The sequence below is a fragment of the Schistocerca gregaria genome, chromosome 1 (assembly GCF_023897955.1).
Source record: "Schistocerca gregaria isolate iqSchGreg1 chromosome 1, iqSchGreg1.2, whole genome shotgun sequence".
Taxonomy (NCBI): domain Eukaryota; kingdom Metazoa; phylum Arthropoda; class Insecta; order Orthoptera; family Acrididae; genus Schistocerca; species Schistocerca gregaria.
This window is the reverse complement of record NC_064920.1, coordinates 907,290,942-907,315,476: the sequence shown is the minus strand read 5'-3', so window position 1 is coordinate 907,315,476 and position 24,535 is coordinate 907,290,942. Positions and strand designations below refer to the sequence as shown.

Here is a 24,535-nt window from a genome sequence, read left to right as displayed (position 1 = left end):
TTGGACCGTTCTTTTTTGAAGGGACTGTGAATGATGTAAATTATGTACTCATTTTACAAACATGGTAAATACCTCTGCTCGACGAAAGGGGCTTCACAGAACGCTTATGGTTGCAACAAGACGAAGTGCCTCCTCACTATGCTCTTGCAGTCCGCGATTTCCTAAATGAACACTTTCCAGGACGGTGGATAGGTCGTGGTCCATCAGGAACACTAGCTGCTTTGAAATGGCCATCTAGAAGTCTTCACTTCAACACACCTGGCAATTCATTATGGGGAGTCACTAAGGCGCATATACCTGCACAATGCTCAAAAATATGTCAAGAAGAACACGAAGGCGTAGGGGAATATATTTACGGCATGACTGGGAACATACCGATGTATTGGACACTTAATACGTAAGTAAGTACTTGGCTGAAACAAATCAAATCAATTAGAATTCGATGCTAGGGGTATAGGGACTTCTCGCCCGCCTTGTAGTTAACTTTCCCTTAAAGTTCTGTGTCTTCTCTAGTTTTTGATACTTTACGTTAATTTTAGAAATTAGTGAAGTCTTTCATTCATAAACATTCAGGTTAAATGAGTAGAAATGTCTAGATTCCACAGATATAGTAGAAAAGATAAACTGTTGGGTGTGGTAGTGTCACCGTAAATCTCCGACGAGGAGCGACATCACACATGAATTCCAGTCCTCTCCATCGAGTGACATTAAACTTGATACATGGCAAATCTATTAATCTACTAGCGATGACGTCATTACAACTTCATCGCTCAGTTCAGATAAGCGCGACATGTACCGATAAGTTGGCTTATCGGCAGTTATGCCGGACGTGGAGTAGGCTACAGAGAATAGCAAAAATGAGCTGTGCTGTTTCCATTTTGAAATATGTGTTGTGCTTTCTCAATTTCCTCTTTGTGGTGAGTATTCATAGTTTTGGCGTAATCTTTCTACTTCGTTTTTGCATCGTATGACTTCCGCTGCCGTGTATTTAGCACGTGTATCATATAGATACATCGTGATTCGTCTGTCAAAACATGTTTTCTGATAGATCCTTAAAAGTGTACTTGCTTACTCTCATTGAGATATCAACATGTGCCAAATAGCTGTACACAGAACTTTCTAAGTTGCTCAACAATAGTCTGTTGTGATGTTTTGTCAGAAATTTATCACGAAGACACAAAATTTGCGTCTTTCTTCCAGCTCTTGTTCATTTGTGTTTCTATCTTGCTCTATGTACAACCAATACATGTTTTTAAAGAGTCTTGCACCCCTTTCACACGAACGTAGAGTTTTTCTGAAAAGGTTATGCAAGTGTCCTGTAAGCTATCTCTTTGAGATCATGTGGTGGAATTTGTTCTAATAAACCAGCACACCGAAGCCTACACTACTAAACGTGTGACTTGTTATCGCTCCGTATCACAACAAAATGAAACGGATGACATGTCATGATGGTTAACACACAGGACTCAGATTCGGGAGAAGAGGGATTCAAACTTCAGTACGGATGTCCGGATTGCCTATCCCATGATTCCACTAAATAGTTCTACTTTGAAGCCAGGATGATTCTTTTGGAAATTTGTTTCCTCAGCCATGCCCTTGTTGCTTCTCTGAGTTCACAGTCGATGTTCGGTTAGACCCTAAAGTACCATAACAAAACGAAATTGTTAATTTTAGCTGTTCCTATTATGCTTAAGGTTCCGGTTTTCCATTAATACTTTGAGCAACTGTTCGCACATTTTAACATATTTCGAATTATCTGCCATCCCTCCCAGCAAATGGTTTTCATGTAGGAATGTACCGAACATACGTGAATTTTTGTTTAGTAAACTTCATAAACAAAAGCGTAATCTACCTAGAGACTAGCGTAGCATTTGTAGGCTGCCATGTTACTAATCAAGAACATTAATTGCAGTGATCGCAATACGATAAGCTACCCCACACCGATTTCACTGACGTACGCTAGCATGATGGTGATGGCTGTCCAAACAGGCGGTTCGAGTAGCGGCAGAAAAGAAAAGTGACTGAGAGTAGGTTGGAGAGAAGATGTGGAGACATAAGGATACCGTATGTTAGTATCTTCAGTTCAGCTTTAAACCCGATTACTAGTTTTCGTAAAGCGAGACTTAACGACACTGTTGATGATAGTCTGTTGGATGACAAATGTAAGCTCACCGCCCACTTAAGGCCTTTTGAGAGAAGATTGTTACATGTCGACCCGTGCTTCAAACTTTCGTTCGCCTCCGACGGCATAGCCACTACATGCAGCTGTCACAGGTATTGATAATAGATTGGCACTGTCCTGGATAGCTCGCTAGAATGGCACGCTGGTAAAAGGGTGTACGGGAGAACGATTGGCGACAATCATTATCTGCCATATTTTTATTCGTAGGGTTGCTAGTTGATGGAGGTATTTAGGAGAGCCTGATTTGAAGGAAGGTAGTTAGAAACGTAGCACTATGTCGGCTGCAGAAGTACAGAGTAAGGAAATGAATGTGAGCCTCTTGAAGAACAATCTTAGCGTTCGCCTGAGACGATTTACGGAAACCAAAGGAAACACAAATCATGATGATCATAAGAGGATTCGAACATTCGAGAGAATACGATTCAGGTGCATTTTGAAAGCAATCTGTATAAACCAGTTTTCGTTTGTGATTGCTTGGTGCTAATTAATAATCACTTGTAAAGAGCACAGATAATTTTTCTTGGTACTTTCGAAGAGAGTACACCGGGTGGGAATGTATGTTTTGTGTGCCAGCCAGCTTCCTTTCCACATGTTCCCCATTTCCACAGATAATCTGTGTATTCTGTATTCTACAGTATCGATGTCATTAGCTTTCCCCAGATGAGACGGAAAAGTTTGTTTCCTCACTAATCAGAGCACTTCCAGTAATTTCGCAACAGGTATTTTGAGATTTCCACCTCCCCACCACTTTAAAAAACCTTTCTCCTGAGCCTACTCCCTCCACTGGCCATTTTTAAAACTACGTTCAAGTTCCAGACACCACTTTCGCAAGACTTGATGTTCCTTCGGAATTTATTTCGGTTAGTGCTGTTAGCTGTAGACTAAGTATGAGGGAATCATTAAGCATTCGGGAGTGCTTTTTGTTTAATTCTATTGAATGTTTTAGTTAATTTTCGTGAAGAATGGTTCAACAGGCATTTTGTCTTTGTTCACGTCTCCCTTTGAATAATTACATTCCGCGTTTTGCTGGGTAACGGTGCACTCCATTAAATTTACCGAAGCTGCGTTCTATGTGGGTAATTACCCCTCTTTTTAAACAGTTATTAAGTTTGTTCGTGTGATGAGCTATGCCTGAAGAGTAATAGTCAGCCTGAAACTGCTCATACGACTTTATTGCCTTCAGCAATAACTCGCATTCCAGTAACATCGTCTCCTGAATTAGTTCATGTACTCGGGAGGTTACTCTCGCATTTTGAGGCACAATTTTATGTGAAGCCTCACCTCTATGTGTGAATGAAATCATGAGATTGCAAGTGTAGGCTACTCCATTGTGCAGAACATTTAATACGATGCGGAACGACGCCATTTTGAGTAGCTTTTCTTCGTTTGTGTGAGAAATACTGAATTTACCTTAGTTAATTGCACCTTAAACACTGAAAGTTCGTATTCAGATCAAAGTCTTGCACACAATTTTAACCTCTAAGGGGATGTCATAATGCTACTGAGTGAAATATTCATTTCAAAAAAAAAATTTGAAGCGAGAAACAAGGAGATACTATTGAGTATCTGATTCCGTTCACCGAACCATTACGACGTCATCTAGTTCAGCTTCCGAAAAGGGCCTAACGCTCTAACACAGACTTTATTCTAGCAAAAGAATCCTCCAGTGTCTGCGGTATGAGATCTAAATGTGGATCAGCGCTCAATTTTCAGTGGGAAGAGATGAATGTGAGACGTGTTTCGAAATTACATACGCACATCAACAAAAGTGTTGTATCACCCCTGTACGTCATGCGGTTGTGCTGCTCTTGTGACTGTTCCCGTACCGATCGGAAGGTCACCTCCTGACGTTGCCTTTAAACATACGTACGGTGTTCACGAGCACTACCTACTGGTAGAACGCTGCACTGGAAAGGATTGCAACATGTCAGTTGAAAGTACATCTGCAGCATGGAAGCATTAGAGACATCTGCGGAACGGTAAACATCCACCATGAGAAGAAGCACAATGGCGACCATTGAGCGAATCCGTATCATCAAGTTAGGCGCAGAACGCTTTCAACCACGGAAGTTGCTCGATGTGTGTACCGCGTCAAATTTATGTGGTGCGGATGTTCAATCGCTCGCAAATGACATGTAATGTTGAGGACTTACACCGCATAAGTCATCCACAGTTGACATATGCACTGGATAATCAATACCTACGACTTTTGACTCAAGTGAAACGCGAGATGAGTGCTCCAGAAATGAACTCGGCCTTCGAAGACGCTACAGGACGACTCGTACCGCACCACAATAGTAGGAGACGATTGCATGATACGAATTTCCTTTGCTGACAACGATGGCGAGCACCACGTAATACACCACAACAGTATGGATTCCGCTGCTGGTGGGCAACAAGTCAGGCACAATTCACATCGAGGAGTGTCGGGTAGGGTAGTCTCCCTGATCTAGGTTACAGGGTCGAGATTCTGCAACCAATAGCGTGGCCCCATCGGCAGCATTTTGGTGACAATTTCATCTTGAAGAAAAACTCTCGTGCACACCGTGCTGTACTCGTGAACCCGTTCTTTCAGCATGCTACCTTCACCAGAATGGAGTCGCCCGTCTCTTCCCCTGACGTGGACCAAATAGAACATGTGTTGGATCGATTGAAACAAGCTGTTTTTGGACATCGACAACGACCACGTACTCTGCGTGACTTCCACACATCAGCCATTGTAGACTGGACAATCTGGACCAGGGCTGGCTTGACAATCTCAACAATGGTATGCCACGACACATTCAAGCATGCATCTCGTTCCACCACGTATTGACCTTGCCAAGGATTTCTGCGAAAAACCCCCGTTGTTAACAGACGAATTTGTCATTGTATATACGTTTGGTGATATGGAAACATTGAAAATGAAAATATACGTGTGTGTCAGAGTCAGGTGTTGTTTCATTTACGGCTAAATTTCAACACAAAGAGGTGACGCAGACGTTTTGTTGATGTGTACAGACTGTAAGACTAGCCCCTCTCCCACGATCACTATGAGTTACTAGCGTTTATCCGCAATGTAATGAATGTCATCCACGTCTCTTATAAACAGTTCAGAGGTCTCAAACTTTTTCGTTGAACTGTTATAAATGTCATTCATACACGATCATTCGTTTGAATTACCTTTTGAAGACACCTTTTAAAACCGAATCTCCTGGGAAAAAGTATTTTATTAAGAGTTTCTTCCTTAAACTTGAAGTCCAATGTGTCCGTCAAAACGGCAAGTTTCACAGAGTTGGAAGTCCCATACAGTTTCCTTAGAACCGAAAATCCTGGTGCCTAATGGCCGAGGCATTGCTGTCACTACTGGAATACAGTCTGTGACACAATAGAAACGAGACAGCTCCCATTACTGTGGAAGTATTAGCCGCAGCGCACTAATAACTCTGATTTTCTACTTGCGCTATGACAGGTTTCAGGAAATAGATAGTTCGTCATTGATAGTGGACCAGCAGTTTACTACATCCGTGCTCCCCCAATACAGCGATAAATGTGTTAAATGTGGTGTGACACAAAGAAAGGAGTCTAGTGCTGCTAACGTTCGTCTTAGTAAACAGGTGGTCCACTGTCACAGATGTGAAGAACTTTGACGAAGCGTTTCACGGTGTTATTTATTTATTTATTTACACGTCAGGTTCGGTAGGGCCAAATTGAGGAGCAAATCTCCGAGGCCACTGAACGTGCAATACATGAAATTACAATGTAAAAGTAATATCAGACAAAAATAAAATGTTTATGAACGCTAAAAAAGTCAATCCATAAGTTTAAGTGAACGCAATCAACAATACAACAAGCATCAGCTTAATTTTTAAAGGAGCTCCTCGACAGAATAGGAGTCACTTATGAGGAAACTCTTCAGTTTTGATTTGAAAGCGCGTGATTACTGTTAAGATTTTTGAATTCGGGTGGTGGCCTATTGAAAATGAATGCATCAGTATACTGCACACCTTTCTGCATAAGAATTAAGGAAGTCCGGTCCAAATGCAGGTTTGATTTCAGCAGAGTATTAACTGAGTGAAAGCTGCTTATTCTTGGGAATAAGCTAATATTGTTAACAAGAAATGACAGTGGGGAATATTTATACATTGAGAGGCCAGTGTCAAAATACGCAGACTCGTGAACAGGTGTCGACAAGAGGTTCGTAAACTTACATCGAACCGCCCGTTTCAGAGCCAAAACTATCCTTTTAGAATGGCAAGAGTTACCCAAAATATAATACTATACGAGATAAGCGAATGAAAATAGCAAAGTAGACTAATTTTCGTGTTGAACGATAACTCACTTCAGATACCGTTCGAATAGTAAAAATGGCAGCATTAAGTCTTTGAACAAGATCCTGAAAGTAAGCATTCCACGACAATTTACTATCTATCTGAACACCTAGAAATTTGAACTGTTCAGTTTCACTAATCACATGACCATTCTGTGAAATTAAAACTTGTGTTGTGTGTTAGAAACTGTAAAAACTGAGTCTTACTGTGATTCAGCAGTAGTTTATTTTCTACAAGCCATGAACTTAGGTCATGGGCTGCACTATTTGAAACCGAGCACGGATTCAGTTCATTTTTAGTTTTGTGTTAGGACTCCGTTTCTTCGTTTTTTACGGTAGTTGCTTGAAGCTCACTCCCGTCGATATTGTATCCCTCCTACCGTAATTCTCGCACAGTCGGCTTGCAAAATTTTACATTCCGATGCACGTTTCGTCACATTTTCCGCCGAAACTGTCGCTCTTTTCTTCATAACTCCGCCAATAAATTTAATGACTTAATTTCAAGGCTTAAAAAAATTTTCCGCGGTGATATTCCTACCTTGCCATTGGTAAGAATGTGCACTACTTGGAACTCTACACCTAGTCTCGTGTGCAAGTTAAGTAAAGCTACGGCAGGGAGCAACAATTTGCTCTGACGACTGATACGTGAGGCTGTCGAGGCTGTCTTGCCGCCGGAGTGTGATGTCTGTCTCCAAGGCAGTAAGCGGCACGCCTATCGGGCCAGCTCCTCCAGCTGCTGGTGTGCTCCATAGCCGGATACTGCCGTGTCATCTAACCTCTAATCCTCTTTTATTGTACTTCTTTTCCCTGGTTCAGTCAATAGTCACCTAATGCTGCTATTGCAACTCTCAACAGTCTCTGATTGTTTCAACTTCTCCAGGTCCTAACTCCTTAATTTTCTACATGTCTGCCACTTTCTCATCTTTTGCCTTTGTTTCACCAATAAATCACAGTCAGAGACCACATCTGCTCCAGGAAATATTGCGTAGTTTAAATCCCAATTTCTAAATCTTTGTCTCGTCATTGCACAATGTATCTGAAAATTTCGTATTATGGGACTCAACAGAATAAAATTGTAGTCTCCCTCATACTGAATTATTTCATATATACTTAAATCTCTCCATCATCTGTGGAGTTGGAAGTCACATAATTTTCACCTTCTGTGGCAGGGTGTGGGTTTGTATCTATCTTGGTTATGATTATCTATACACTATGCTGATCGTAGTAGTTTACACGCATTCCTTCTTCCTTATTCACGATTAAACCTACTCTTGCATTACCACTGTTTGATTCTGTATTGTTGTTATTCTGGTCGTCAATCCAAAGACTGGAACGATGCAGCTCTGCACGCTAGTCTATCCTCTGCAAACCTCTTCATCCCTGGATAACTACTGAAACCCACACCCATTTGAACCAGCTTGCGGTACTCCTCCATTTCCCTAACTCTACAATGTTCACCCCCTCACTTGCCTTTAGTACCCCACCGATAATTCCTTGCTGCCTCAGGGTGTGTCCTATCAATCGATAGCTTCTTTCAACCAAGTTGTGGTACTCCCCAGTTCGATATCGTACCTCCTCAGTTTATCGTCATACTCAGGGGCAACAACACTTTAAATCCGCCTCCGGCCGTTCAGATGAAGAGACACGAGATGCATTTGCAGTTGCCACATAGAACAACCATCAGCTATAAAAGGGAATGACGACAATGAAAATTTGTGCCGGACCGGAACTCGAACACGAATTTCCCGCCTTACACAAACGCTCGCCTTAACCTGCTTTTCTTTTCCTTTCTTTTTTTTCTTTTTTTTAAAAAGTAGGTTTTGAACCTTTTAACCTTTTTTTCAGTTTGTTCGTTGTACTTGATCGTAGCAGACGTCACATGACATCCGTCGGAGTTCGTTTTTGATCCCTTCACTCAGGTTTTTTTAATTATTTTTTTTATTACAGAGACCAACAAGTTCTCTGACCGAACATGCAGACTACCGTGCCGCATTTTTTCTTCTTTTGGTCTGGGTGGACGTTACATGACAGCCATTCAAGTTCATCGTTCGTTCCTTAACTCAGTTTTTTTATTTTTTATTTCTTTTACTACATAGGACAATCGGTCCTCTGACCGAACAGGCTGAGTTACCCTTCCGGCCGGCTATCCGTGCACCACTGACGACCGCACCCAGTCTTCCATGTGTCGTCGTTCCTGCGTCACAGCCTGTACTCGTACATGACTTCTAGTTGAAGCGCCCTCACGTGTACGAGTATGGATTGTAACGTCTGAACGACGACATATTGAAGACTGGGTGTCGCAGTGGGTCGATAGCCAACACCGTTAAGAGAATTTCTCATGTAAAACGAGAAACCGCGGTTCGAGTCCCACTCCAGCACAAATTTTCATTGTTGTCCTTCCCTTATGCAGCTGCTGTTGTTCGTATTCGCAACTGAGAATACATTTCATGTATTTGGTAACGGCCGTAGTCACCACATCCATGCATGTCCAAAGAAACGTTACATCGTTCTTCTTAACAACACAGTCATTGCAATATCGTGTTCAGATTTAGGCTTTCCGTGATTTCCCTATATCGCTCCAGGCAGATACCAGAATGGTATCTTTGGAAAGATTTCCGTACTCACCCTTAACAAACCAGTCCAAGCTTGCACTCTAACGACCTCGATATCGACGGGACGTTAAAATCCTAACCTCCTTTCCTTCCTCCTTCGAACCAGAATATAATCTTCAGCATCCTTCTATAGCTCTAAATTTTAAAACCTTCTGTTCTCTTATTGTCTGAACCGCTTATCGTCCACGTTTCACTTTCGTACAATGCTCCATTCCAAAGATATACCTCTAGAAAAGACTTCCTGACCGTTAAATTGTAGATTCGATGTCAACAAATTCCTTTTTTTCGTGGACATTCTCCTTGCTGTAGCCAGTCTGCATTTTATATTCTCCGTAATTCGACTATCATCACTTATTTTCCTGCCCAAATACTTTTAGGATCTCATTTCCTAATCTAGTCCCACAGTATAGACTCATTTAACTCGACTATACTCCATTTTCTTCGTTTTACTTTTGTTAATGCTCTTCTTATAACGTCTTTTAAAGACACTGTCCACCGTGAAAGATGTCATCGGCGAACTTCTAACATTTATTCGTTCTCCCTGTACTTTAATTCGTTTTTCAAGTTTTTCCTTCGTTTCCTTTATTTTTCGATTTTGTATTGAAAACTCTGCAGTCACCTAACCAGAAATCATGTTCATCGTTCCACTACTCCCAGTTATATCTAACGTACACCTATTCATTTCTCCTTTAAAGTTTTCTAGTATAATACAAATAAAATGACACAATTTCAGAGACTTTCTGTGTATATATAGAAGCAGAGAGTGAAAATCTGTACCAAGGGCGGGAACTGAACGCTGGTATTCCGCTTGGTAGGCAGGTGGTTTAGCCAATAAGCAACCTTCGCACAGCGTTCGCCCTGGTCCATAGATTACCCTGGTATGGCTCCCTCCTTCATCCAAATACTCACTGCCGCCCTCGTCTACTTTAAATTTCCCGTTACACATGAATAGAATTGCGAGGTTCTCCATGTTTTGGAATAGCATCGCAGCTTCGAATATAAATGGGGGATCCATTCTGAAAACCAGATGCAGGAACTTATATAAATGAAATGACATAATTTTAGAGACTATGCTGGTCTCATACAGATACGATGTATAGACTGAAGCAGGGAAGGAAGGGGGTACTTACAGTAGACCGGAATTACAGCGAGAATCAGGATCGAGGAGGGAGGCATGCCAGGGTAACCCACGCAGTGGAGTTAACCGCTGTGCCAAGTCTCCAAAATAGTGTCATTTCATTTCCATGAGTACCTGCGCCTGCTTTTCAGGCTGGATCGCCAATTTACTTTCGATGCTGAGGTGCTATTGCAGAACAGGGAGAGCCTCAGGAATTCCTTTCGTGTGTAAGGGGGAATTTAAAGTAGACTGGGGCGGCAGTGAAAGTTTGCATCCAGGATGAAGTCGTGCCAGGATAAATAGAGCAGTTGTGCGAACCACTGTGCCAAGGAGCCTCACTGGTTAGCGCAACTGCCTAATAAGCAGGACACATGTTTTCGATCCCCGCCCTGGATACAAATTTTTCTAGTTTGCCTATAAGTTTAATCGAACCAACATTTCACGTTCCGACGGGTGGAATGCAGGACTTGTTTTGTGTCTAGTGGCAGCAGGCTCCTGAGAATCCACTGCACGGAGATCTGAATGTGGGACTGTTTACCTCCAGAACAGTTCACCTAAGAGGATGCCGTCATCATTAAGCAACACAGTAAATAAGCAAGTATCTCCTATGAAAATACACAGACGAAGAAAACCCCAACATCAAGAATGGGTTGTGCGAGACAAGCGAACGTTGGTAGGTATGTTTCTACATCTGAAAGATGAAGTCTTTTCAAATTTCGTGCCTGTCGCATAAGACTAGGCTAGTAGCGCCAAGATGAAAATGTACTAAAGGTTTTCTTTAAATACTCGCTGTAACGGCCGTGAGAGTTAGTTACGTTTGAGACTGGGGGTACTGTACTGATATTAGTCAAGAATGCCTTTAAGACAACGAAGATGCCATTATTAACAGGTCACAGAGTTTGAACGAGGTCGTGTAATAGGGCTACAAGAAGCTGGGTGTTCCTTCTGCCACTGTAAGTGATTGTTGGTAGCAATGGAGTAACGTACGGTTGCAAGAAGCCTGGCTCCAGACGGCCATATGGTACTACCCAGAGGGGAGACTGTCGTGGCGCATCGCACTGCATCTGCAGGAGCAATTTGAGCAGCCGTTGGCACCACAGTAACGCAACAAACTATTACAGACCGGTTATTTCAAGGAGAGTTCCAAAATGGACGCCCTGTAACGCTCATTCCATTGACTCTAAACCTCCGCCATTTATGTCTTCAGTGGTGTCAAGCGAAATCTCATTGGAGGGGGAGCGGAGATCTACCTTGTTTTGTGATGAAAGCGGTTCTGCCTCAGTGCCAGTGATGGCCGTGTGTTGGATCGAGGGAGACTAGTTGAGCGCCTGCAGTCAACTTTTCTGTGGCCTAGACACACTAGACCTGTATGTGGGGTTAGTGTCTGGGGTGTGATTTCGTTTGACAGCAAGAGAACTCTCGTGGTTATTCCACGCTTGCTGACTACAAATTTCTGTCTGGTGATTCGATCTGTTGTGCTGCCATTCGTGAACGCCATTCCACGAGGTGTTTCCTAACAGGATAACACTCTCTCACATACCACTGTTGTAACTCAGCATGCTCTACAGTGTGTCGACATATTGTCTGGTCCTGCACGATTACCGGATCTTTGTCCAGTCGAGCACGTGTGGGACATCATCGGAGGACAACCCAGCTTCATCCGCAACCAGCATTAACCGTCCCTGTATTGACCGACCAAGTGCAACAGGTATGGAACTCCATCCAAAAGACTAACGTCTGGCACCTGTACGACACGATGCATGTAAGTCTGCATGTTTGCATTCAACATTCTGGCGATTACACTAGTTACTGCTGTACCAGCATTTTACATTGGCAATGATTTTCGTTGAGTTTGCATTGACCTGTGATCTTTCAATGTTAATCACTTAAATATGTTACCTACACGAGAGTATTCCCTAAATTTCATTACTCTACATTAACAATTTCTTGGTGTTGAGATTTTTTCCGTCAATGTAAAACTGCTATAGTTTCTCATTGCTTTCAAGCTTGCCACAATACCAAAGTAGTAAAGTCATATTGGAAATGGTAAATCTATCGCGTACTCTGCCAGCCATGTAACTACTGAGACAGCTGCTGCTCCTCTTCAGGAGACATATGCTATTCTCACAACTCAACAGAGATCACTACTCTCTACAGTACGGCTATCTGCATTGTAGAGGCACCCAAGCCACCTCCTGTGACAACATCCATAGTTGGTGGGGAGCGGTGGGATATGGGTAGAGTGGAGACGTATGATCACACTAAATGCACTGGTTGCATCTCGCCGTCTACACAAAGTTCCTACTAATTGGTTTACGTGTCTACAGTTTAAAGGGATAGTGTAAAATTTCCTTTCCTGAGTTCGGTTCAAAAGGCTCTGAGCACTATGGGACTATGGGACTGCTTAGGTCATCAGTCCCCTAGAACTCAGAACTACTTAAACCTAACTAACCTAAGGACGTCACACACATCCATGCCCGAGGCAGGATTCGAACCTGCGACCGTAGCGGTCGCGCGGTTCCAGGCTGTAGTGCCTAGAACCGCTCGGCCACTCTGGCCGGCTTACCTGAGTTCGGGTTTTGGTTACTGCGCAGTGCTCTCTCAACCTGTAAGCGATCGTTGGTGAAACTTGAAAAAAAGAGTGGTTCAAGCACGTCTTGTTAACTAGATGAGATTTATTTATTCATTCAGTAATTTTTTATTCGCTAGTTTCTTTTAGTCTGTTATCTAGATACAAGAACACACCAAATGTTGGTAGTGAACTGATATGTGTTATGTCCCACATTTTAATATAACTTCAAATTTTGGTGTTAAAGAAAAAAGCTATACATAAAATATCTGCTTTAGAAAAAGAAAAGCAGACATAATTTTAAAAATCTACGTACTACGGTTTAGCCATCTGGCATACCCAGGTGTTATAGTGTGGGGTGTACTGACGTCCAGATCACTGAACATTGTTCACTCGCCAGTCAACGTTGTTGTGACAATGTAGTGCTTCTCCATGTGACCCTTTTATGGGGTACATTCGATCCTGACTCTATTTTTATGCATCACAATGAGCGACCGCGTCGAACAACGAAGGTGAAGGAGCTCCGGGAACGAAGGGGATATTTGGCAAATGGACTGGCCTGCCTGTTCCCCGAATGAAACCCCATCGAGCACTTATGGGATGCGTTGGGAAGACGTTTCGCAGCACGTCCACGATCACCAGCGACCATCCACTAGTTACCAACCACGCTGGTTGAGGCATGGAACGCCTTATCACGAGAACTGCTCAGGAAATACCATCGAGCGATTGTGCGATGTGTTGGAGGGACGTTCTGCCGCACTTCCACATGCACCGGCGACCATCCAGTAGCTGCCAGCCAAGTTCGTGGAGCGTGGAAGACGCTACCAAATGAACTCCTCACGAACTTTGCAGATGATACACTGCCGTCTGTGACCATCACAGACCCTATTAAGAACCATGCCTCGCCTTTTCTAATGTCCAGGTGACCATTATGATTTTCGGTGACTTCAGAGTAATAATTATTATCTTTGAATAAAAGTATCATTTCTGTTCGTCTCATGACATATTTCTTTCAGTTACCTTCTATTCTACATTGTTCTATACAGTTCTCCCTATGTGTTGTCCAACTTACGTAGCAGTGTAACATCACGCGAAAGTTATTTTCGTCCTTACTGGGGGACGATCATGAAAAAAACATATTATTCAAAAGATGCGCCAAATCCACAAGTTTGGAGATACAGCTATTAATTTTTTTCGATGCGTTGCTTGAGATTGACACACTTACGCTTAATTTCTTTGCATTACATATATTTAACATTTTTAGGAATTTAAAAATTTTGATTTAAAAAAATAATATATGAACCTTTTTCTCAGAAACAATTCAAGAGATTTCCACAAAATTTTCTCTGTTTTATCTCTTTGCACGTAGTAAGCTTCCCTGATGAAGCTATTTAAATATTTCAAACAGGAGACTTTCAATAACTTTTAACTATAATTTTGTAAGTATAATACAAAATTCCAAGCACTTTGTCCCTTATTTCAGGTTACACTCAGAATTTCAAAAATTTCTCTTGAAGCTACATTTATTGGGTTTATAGAAATACGTGCCGAAAATTTCATAATTGTAGCCTTCATACATTCTGATGGAAAGGTACATAAATTTTAAAAACATAATTTTTCAGGAAATGCAGTCTTAAGTTAAACCTAATGTTTCTCCTTGTGTCACCTCTTCAGACGACTCAAAATTTGTACTTAGGGCCCTCTTTCCCTTCAGAGCTTCTCTTATGGTTTCTTGTTTTCTGCCTTCTTTCCTTTACCAGGTTTCCAACTGACTTTTCAGCTGCAGTGAGGCGCAGTGAATCTATTTTTCTCGACATGCCCTGAGTTTTGCATTCACTAACTTCTGAAAATGCAATTTATCCCGTCTTTTATACACTCTTTGTGACCGTGGCATTACTGAATGATGAAAGAATTGAACACTAGCGTAGATGTCCGTCAATAGCGTAAGGCAAAATAAGAATTTCTTCTTCATAAACAAAACAGCTGGCTTGCTATAATTTCTAAGATAAGGATCAGAGTCACAGAATATCTATAAAACCAAAGAGTCTATATATCACAACCTTCCAGCTGTCCTCTTGGAAGTTTGCCTGAAAGTAATCTACGGAATCGTTATTCACCGAGCCAGTATTGAAGTGTTGGTTCGAAAAGCAGGTCTGGCAGGAAAGTAGCGTCACACAATTAATTATTTTTCAGGCACTTCGGATGCAATGTCAACATTTAAACTTTGTGAACTTATTTTACACGAGTTCTACTAACAAATAAAAAATAAATTGCAAATTGACATTTTCAGTCAATTTCATGAACGTCTCCTCTTAAGTTTTGGACACCAGTTTATAGCTATATTAGTAGTCACTGACGTACCTATGGCTTTTACATGCGGGTGTCCAACACTACTCTTTAGGAAGGTAAACTATATTTTGCCGATATCTTCGTTCACTTCATAAAAAGACATTACTGTTAACCCCAGTGGAGTCAAACAATTGCAAATTAAAAGTCCCACGAGTATTTTAGAATCCACAACATTTGCGTGTAAAGTCGCGGGCAAACAATAATTGACGCAAAGCACCTTTAAATAAAAAGTATGTAATGTTGGTATCAAGATATTTGTTTACGACAGAAGAAATAAACCTAAAACAGGAGGTAGTTACATATTATTAAAGTATACAATTACTAACATTATGTAATATTATTTCATCATCTTTGTGACACTTTGGCATTTAACTGTTACTATAGTCATACGTTAATGTAATTTAATGAATAACAACAATGACTTTTATTTAAAATGTATTTAGCCTTCTAATATAATATTTAGCCTCATATTTAACCTTATTGCAAACTTATTTACAGTTTCTTCAGAATTTAATTGCACTGACAGATCTCGATGCATAATCATTAAAGCAATACTAGTAAGTCTTTCATCCCTCATTTTATTTCTAATTTAAGCCTCTTTAGAGTAGAGAAACATATTTCAGCGGTCACAGTGGATACTTTTAATATGGCTAAAATCATAAGAAGCTTTTTTTTATCAAATGGAAAAACTGTTGGTCGCACTGCTCAGTAACTTCTGCTGTAATGGCAGGTTTTTGCTCCAAAGATTTCCAGTGATTGTGCCACATGTCGTTTCCACTCAGAAGTATTACGCCTGCATTTTCATCCTGAGATACTTGTGCTATTTTTTAAGACTTATTTTCTCCTGGAGTCATTACAAGTTTTCTCAGGTTGAAGCATCTGAGTCCCTTCGATCGTTTCTTCGTGTGGTTTAAGAAGAGCATCGAATACTGTAATCACATGTTTCATAAAGGGGCAAAATACGTTTCGACGGCAGCTTATTTCGGCAGTTTCTCCTGGTACATTGCTGCACTGGGTTTGCCTTCCAGACACCTGTTTTGCCTGCTCGAAAAGGATTGAGAACTGACATTCATTTCGAGTATTTTTCCGAATAGCTGCAACTGTTACATGTAGACGAGACGGCGTCAGAAACTCCTTGACAACTTGCAGCGCCTTTGCAACCTTTCAACTGCGAAATGGTGACGGCTATAGGCGAAAACAGAAGTCTTCTTCAGAGCTGTGACAATGCTAAAGTTTTTCTTTAGAGACATTTACAGAATCTCGTTTTTTGTTGGTTGAGATAGGCCTCCAAAGCTACCGTACCCATCATTGTACGGTTGTCAAAGATCAACTTACGTCAAATAACTGTAGTCAAGTACACATTAACGTTCTGCATTGCTTTGTTTAGGTTCGATGTATATAAAAAGCTTTTCTTAGTATAACTAGCGACACGATAAACTGGCTGTTTCCTAAGGTGGTCAATAGTTGGTATGCTTGAGTGGTGACATACCTGTTAGCAGCATCTTGAAGTGCCTTAAGTGTTGCGCACGCTACAGGAAGCATTTCTGCAAAGCTTTCGACAGCCACATGCTTTCCGGTCCACAGCGTCTCACAAAGGGAGATAATCGTTGAATAAGAAGAGTTAATTTGATGCGAAATTTTCCTCAAGACCTAGTCCTGGAGCGGAGATGTCGAAAAGAGTTCACTACACTTTTCATGGTTCCGAAACAGTTCCACGTCACAGGTAACTAGCATGAACTAGCTAGAACTGAACTAAGGACGTGTGCCACATAGTGTACGAATTGTGTTCTCGTGTACTGTTCTGCAATTATTGTTCCCAGACCTCGTAACAGGAAGCTCATCATTGTAGCGCCATCAAAGCCTTGCCAAACCGATTTATCCACATCCAAGTTATAAGATAAGAGGTGCGTCATAATCTTCGTTGACATTGCTTGAGCTGAAACGTCTTCTACGTAGATAAACTCGAGGAACTCTTCCTTACGATCGATTTTCCAGATGAACAGTCTACGTATCGTAAACATAACGCTAGTTGCTTTCACTGTGATACGTCTTCAGTTTCGTCAGCCAGTACAGTAAAAAAACATGCCTCTATTACCCTTTTAAGTACTTGCACTTGAATAGTATTACCACATAGTTGAGTAACTTGATTCTGCATTTCTGGAGAGACATACGTGGCTGTATTGTGAATGTTTTGTGCAAGTAAATCATTCTTAAGTGCTTCATCGCCGGCTCGAGCACGAAAACGAAGTAGTGCTCTAAAATCACCATCATTATGTGCGGGTTCGTTTATTCCAGCTTCTCCAGAATCAAGGCATTTTTTGTAATTTGCGCACAGAAGAATTTATTTTCACTACACCTTTCATTCTTTTTGTATTCTGTTCAGCATTTTTTCTATTTTGCAGATTGATGGACTCCGCAACATCAAGTACTTTGCCTTCCGCAAACTTTGACAAATTTGATGCATGCTGAATAGAGAATTTATATTTAGTATCTATATGATGATCAAAGATTTCTAAAGTATTCTTCTAGTTAGCAAATGACTTTACTAACAAAGGCTCCGAGTTCTTCATTGTTTTCAAATAAAACTCATATGTTGCGAGATACTCCTAGCGTAACGTTTCAATGCCTGGCAGTCCAATGACGTTGCAAAGAAAGGTTATTCTTCCCAGTAACTAGAAGCTTGAAGTATCCGATGGGATCCAGCAGTTCTGGAAGGTTCTCAGAAGAGCTTCTGGAAGGTTTGGAAGGCAGGAGACGAGGTACTGGCAGAAGTAAAGCTGTGAGGACGGAGCGTGAGTCGTGCTTCGGTAGCTCAGATGCCGGCACGGTAGCTCAGCGTGTTCGGTCAGAGCGCTGATTGGCCTCTGTAATAAAAAAAACTGAGTGGGAGGATCAACAAACGAACTTTAACGGATGTCATGTGACCCCGCAACGACCAACAACGAACAAAATGTAGGGAAAAAAAAAGTTGGTAGAGCACCTGCCGCGAAAGGCAAAGGCCCCGAGTTCGAGTCTCGGTCCGGCACACAGTTTTAATTTGCCAGGAAGTTTCATATCAGCGCACACTCCGCTGCAGAGTAAAAATCTCATTCTGGTAACCTAAGGACATCATACACATCCATGCCCGAGGCAGGATTCGAAACTGCGAGCGCAGCAGCAGCGGTTCCAGACTGAAGCACCTAGAACCGCTTGGCCACAGTGGCCGGCATATACATCAGTTAGTTAACTAGATTTCGTAGTGTGTGTATTCCCTCTACCACTTTTCGACACAGGAAACGTATTTGCTCTGTGAATATGAAACACCATCAGCTGTTTATTGGAACGGCGACAGTGAAAATTTGTGCTGGAGTCGTACTAGGACCCGGATTTACCACTTTATGCGAGCGGTTTTACAGAGAGTACTCTACTGCATTGGGTCCCTACTTAGCTTGCATTTATCGCGAATCTATTGCCCAACGTAAAGTCCCGGGCGACTGGGAAAAAGCGCAGGTGACGCCTGTATATAAGAAGGGTAGAAGGACGGATCCTCAAAATTGCAGACCAATATCCTTAACGCCGGTTTGTTGCAGGATTATCGAACATATTCTCAGTTCGAATATAATGAATTTCCTTGAGACAGAGAAGTTGCTGTCCATGCATCAGCACAGCTTTAGAAAGCATCGCTCCTGCGAAACGCAACTCGCCCTTTTTTCACATGATATCTTGCGAACCATGGATGAAGGGTATCAGACGGATGGCATATTCCTTGACTTCCGGAAAGGGTTTGACTCGGTGCCCCACTGCAGACTCCTAACTAAGATACGAGCATATGGGATTGGTTCCCAAGTATATGAGTGGCTCGAAGACTTCTTAAGTAATAGAACCCAGTACGTTGTCCTCGATGGTGAGTGTTCATCGGAGTTGAGGGTATCATCTGGAGTGCCCCAGGGAAGTGTGGTAGGTCCGCTGTTGTTTTATATCTAAATAAATTAGCTTTTGGATGGGGTGGATAGCAATGTGCGGCTGTTTGCTGATGATGCTGTGGTGTACGGGAAGGTGTCGTCGTTGAGTGACTGTAGGAGTATGCAAGATGACTGGGACAGGATTTGTGATTGGTGTAAAGAATGGCAGCTAACTCTAAATATAGATAAATTTAAATTAATGCAGATGAATAGGAAAAAGAATTCCGTAATGTTTGAATACTCCATTAGTAGTGTAGCGCTTGACACAGTCACGTCGATTAAATATTTGGGTGTAACATTGCAGAGTGATATGAGATGGGAGAAGCATGTAATGGCAGTTGTGGAGAAGGCGGATACTCGTCTTCGGTTCATTGGTAGAATTTTGGGAAGATGTGGTTCATCTGTAAAGGGGGCATATTATAAAACACTAATACGAACTATTCTTGAGTACTGCTCGAGCGTTTGAGATCCCCACCGGATCGGATTGAGGGAGGACATAGAAGCAATTCAGAGGCGGGCTGCTAGATTTGTTACTGATCATCACGCGAGTGTTACGGAAATGCTTCAGGAACTCGGGTGGAAGTCTCTAGAGGAAAGGAGGCGTTCTTTTCGTGAATCGATACTGAGGAAATTTAGAGAACACCATTTGAGGCTGACTGCAGTACAATTTTACTGCCTCCAACTTACATTTCGCGCGAAGACCACAAAGGTAAGATAAGAGAGATTAGGGCTCGTACAGAGACATATAGGCAGTCATTTTTCCCTCGTTCTGTTTGGGAATGGAACAGGGAGAGAAGATGCTAGTTGTGGTTCGAGGTAACCTCCACCACTCACCGTATGGTGGATTGCGGAGTATATATGTAGATGTAGATGTAGATGAACCCCTACGGAAATCCGAATTACTGACAGACCAAAACTTCCATATGTTGTCGTTCACGTGTCACAACCTGCGCTCTTACGTTGTGTATATTTCGGTCCAGGGAGGACATATTTATTGAGAACTGAGGGCCTAGTATTGGCGAATAAATACGAGACAGCAGCGCCTGTGTTATTAAGAAGTACGATGCAATGCTCATTCGAACATGCATGCATATAGAAGTCTGGGCCGCGCCGTGATTCATGCACGGACAGCTCAAGCAGTTAAGGCGACTACTGCGTGAAACAGAAAATTCGCTTTGAGTCCTGATCCGGCACAAATTTTCATTGTCGTCATTCCAGTATACAGCCGATGATGGTTTCTTGATCGCTGTAAAAATTAATCAGCAAGAATATATTGTCTCTCGCATTATCAATTCTCAGATAATTTATCGATGCCACACCTGTAGAAGCCTATTAATTCACAGTTATCCTAAGGCTGAAGCGCATTGTCACCCGGAAAGGGATATTCTTGGTTGTTGGTAGACAGCGATCGTAAAAGATAAATATTTTATGGCTCAAAATCAGAAGAATAAGTGTGATGAGGGATGGTTTCCGAACCAAGACCTTGGATAGCTTCTTTTTTGAAATCGGCAGAGTCCTGGCAGGTATTACCATAAAAAATCAACATGTGCTTCAGTCTTCTCGTTCGTTTTTATTAAATGAAACAAAGGCAGCTGCTATGCACAAATCCTGGGAAGTAGTTAGTAGTATACCAACACCTTCCTTCTGTCACAAGATGCAAAACATATTATTCTAAGTATTGACACTAATCTTCGTTTGAGATGTATTTTTGTAATTGTTGAACATCCAGTTTCTTATTTCTGAAGTTTACTGGCCACCTGAAAAAGTTTTCGATGGGTACGCTCTATGGGGAGCGTTCAAGCAAAAATCCATGGTTGCAGTATTCCTGACCCCAATTTCTTGTTCGGACGTAGTATGGTTCAAATTCCTGCCTCGTCATTGTGAATGAGATTTTTCGTGATTTCCCTATATTGCTCTAGGCAAGTGCTGTCTGGTATGACGGACTGGTTGTAGTTTACAGGGGAAAAGGTCTCATATTCAACTCCAACCTCAGGAAAATATTTCAATTCGCACCAAAAGACCTTCTTCTCTTATGGCAATACCAAATGAAGAATTCCGGGCCCTACAGCTTCTTCGTGGTGACACCTTTAAAATATATCCGGAAATACTTTCATAAAATTAGTTACGTGCACCCCCTGCCAGGGACTTCTCTGAACTGCAGAATAGTCATGCAGATGTAGAAATCAAACACCTCACGCTTCTTAACAAATCGATAAGCAAAATCGTTACAAAGACCGCATCTCGAAAAACTGTGAACTGGACAATACTGTCGGAATCATTTATTGGACGTTCCTGCCCTGACGGATTATCTCGCGATGGTATCTGCTTGTCAGTGACAAAATCCCTTCGAACGATAAACTACACAGCATCCACCTCAGTGCAACAGCCGCCCGCCACAAATGGGAAAACATTGACTCGTTCTTTCATAGATTTGTGTGTGTAGCAGCGCAGGACTTGGTGCTAAGAACACCACACACGCACATGCCCGAGGGAGGACTTGAACCTCCGGCGGGAAGGGCCGCACAATTCGTAACATTTCTTCTCAAACCGAGCAGCCACTCCGTGGGGCCAATATCCACAGAACAGTCTCTTAAATTATTACAGGTGTTTCATTTAAGCGATATAGTTGTGTGTGAATAAAGAGAAGAAGCCAAATAAGGAAAAGTTGTTCAAAACTCATCAACTCTTCTGCAATTGTAGAACTCCTCGTTCAGATGCTTTTGTGTTCTGGCGTAAACTGCAGACGTGTGTTTATGTAATTTACGCTTCCCTTTTATTAAGCTGATGGATCCTTGATTAGACTATGCAGTGGAAGATGTCGCTGCAGATTAAAACTTTGCATCTTACTTAACCACACAATTAATTCCGTGTGTCACCATTGAAAAACAAGAAATAAATAAATTGTTAAGTGTTTGCCAAATACGTTTGGTCGTACACACTTCCCTGGCTGTAGGTATTTTATTTCTTTTCATTCGTACTTTTTCGTTGTTATGGAACAAAATTGTGAATGATTACATTAATTTTGTCATGTTTGCGATTCTTCAGTATTACTGAAAATATGTGAGTTTGTCTTTGTGATGATAAGAGAAGCTTTTAAAAATTCCAGAAATGAATAAAACACGGGTGTCCGACGTTTGCCATTGTTCACCAGGTGCATGTCAGCTTGTTCACTTTATAACTAAACTTAAATTTTTAACAAACCTCGGTGACCGCTACGGTCGCAGGTTCAAATCCTGCCTCGGGCATGGATGTGTGTGATGTCCTTAGGTTAGTTAGGTTTAAGTAGTTCTATGTTCTAGGGGACTGATGACCTCAGATGTTAAGTCCCGTAGTGCTCAGAGCCATTTGAACCTCGGTGACCTGAGTTTTCTTTTATTACTATCGTACATGCAGCCCCAGTATAGTATCGTATGTTGTCGTTAATTATTTCACTAAAAAAAGATTTTGCGTCGATTACATGCGGCTGTAAAGGTATTGATGTATGCCATACATTGTACGACAATAATGTGAAACAGCCGGATAAAGTTGGCCACTTTCATTTCAAAAATTATGAAATATCGTTTTCCTGTTACGTGTGCACATTTCTTTCAATATTAATAAAACTAATAACTAATGCACTTTGCCACATTACTCTTTATTTTTGTTTAGGTACAATTATACTATTTTTTTCAACATTACCTACGACACACAGTAGGCTATTAAATTAATTATCTACCTATAAAGGCATATATTCTCAATTACATTATAGTTAGTTAACATTTGCCTAAAACTTAAATTAATATTTTAGTTACTACGTCAACCGCAATTGTAAAGTCTAGTAGAGTCAACAATTAGAATGAAATCTTTACTTTCGAGACCACCACCAGTAATCCGCCCCGTCAAACATTTGTCGCGTCTATAGTGTCTTGCGAGCAGATGAGGATGAAAGCTGACGCTATGTTCCAGTTGTGAAGTGGCTCTGCCAACTTGTGGCCCCGATGCCTGAGAATACAAGTTCGAAAAATTTTCAGATAAGGAGACTCGGTGAGAGACTACTAACTCTGATAAACAACTAAAGCCAAACAACTGTGTATAAGGAGTAGCCAAATGAAAATGAAACAGACGGAAAACTATTTAAGTGTTTATTCTTTCAAAAGTAATCGCCATAACTGTGTATACATACAGTTATATGAGACAACATGGTCAGTGCCATGGTGGAAAAATGTTTTCATTTGGTATGGAAGCACGATTGTACCCAGGCGTGCACTTCTTCTGAAGCAAATCGACGGCCATGGATGTCTTTCTTCAGAGAACCAAAAACATGGAAAACGCATGGGGAGAGATCTGTACAGTATATAGGATGTGTAAGAGATTCCCAGAGAAATTTCTGTAGCGTACTCGAACCAACGTTGGCAGCAGATCTACATCGTGACATTAAGTAATACTTTCGTCGGGAAAAATTTGTTATTTCTGACTCCGTTAAACGAATATGGCTATTTTCCTCTCACATGTTGCGGCAGAAGAAACTTGACCCTTTTGTTAAACTGTTTTTCTTAAGATTCGTTTTTATTAATTTCTAACGTTCGTCTAGTTGGAATATCACTGTCTGGTTCCTGTAATATAAACTTGGGGTACTTACTGTCAATTCTTAAGCTGACAGTTATCTGCAAGATTACTAGAGACTCAAGCGTGTAGGGGAGAAACATACGTGCTGGTTAAATCCGAAATGCAGATGTGGGCTAGATGGGTGGAAGGGAAACAAAAAGCGAAGTATACTTGTTGCAAGAAGAAATGCTCCGTCTTTGCCAATGCTTACTAGTTCAACACCTTGAAAAACTATCCACAGAAGAAGATGTAAGCACTTACGAGACGCAGTATTCAAATCAGCCAAAGACGCGCTATATACGAAGTCATTGCAGGGATGGAGAACGGGTTTAGTAATACGAAACGAGATGAAAGAAATTGTTCAACAAAATAATAAAATTTATATAAATTAATTAAATAATAATACAGAAAAAAACATCAGTACCTCGAAGGAAAGAACAAAACAAAATCGGTCGTCAAGACAGGCATACAAGGCGTTTTGGGACGAAATTATAAGCAGAACAGAACATTATGGGAACCTAGAAGTGGTGTATCATTCGTGACACACCATAACAGAACAGAGAGAAATGTAGTCAAACTTCAAACACTACGGACAGCTGGGATGCAACGAAAAAGCACAAGAAACCTGGGAGCTAAAAAACCTAGGAGCAACAAACAATTTAGAAATTAAGAAACTGGGTATAAAATTTGCAAAGACACAGAATAAGCAGGAAACTGGAATCGAGGGAATAAATGTGGAATTAAATAGAGAAGTGTGCCTCTGAAAATAACAATACTAAACCTATTCAGCATAAGATAGAAGTAATTGACGAAGGCGGCATGGGAGAAAGAAACGATCCTAACTATGCAGATATGATTAGTCTTTTAAATAT

At 41.3% G+C, this 24,535-nt stretch overlaps 1 protein-coding gene across 2 annotated transcripts in view; it reads left to right on the top strand.

Annotated features, from left to right (window-relative positions):
• Positions 1–849: 849 nt before the first annotated feature.
• LOC126274762 (leukocyte surface antigen CD53-like) overlaps positions 850–24,535 on the top strand; it is a 123,257-nt gene continuing 99,571 nt past the window's right edge. For both annotated transcript variants that reach the window (XM_049977141.1, XM_049977140.1), the window contains exon 1: positions 850–917. In XM_049977141.1, the coding sequence (XP_049833098.1) occupies positions 858–917 (60 nt within the window). In that variant the 5' untranslated portion in view covers positions 850–857. The remainder of the gene's footprint in view (positions 918–24,535) is intronic.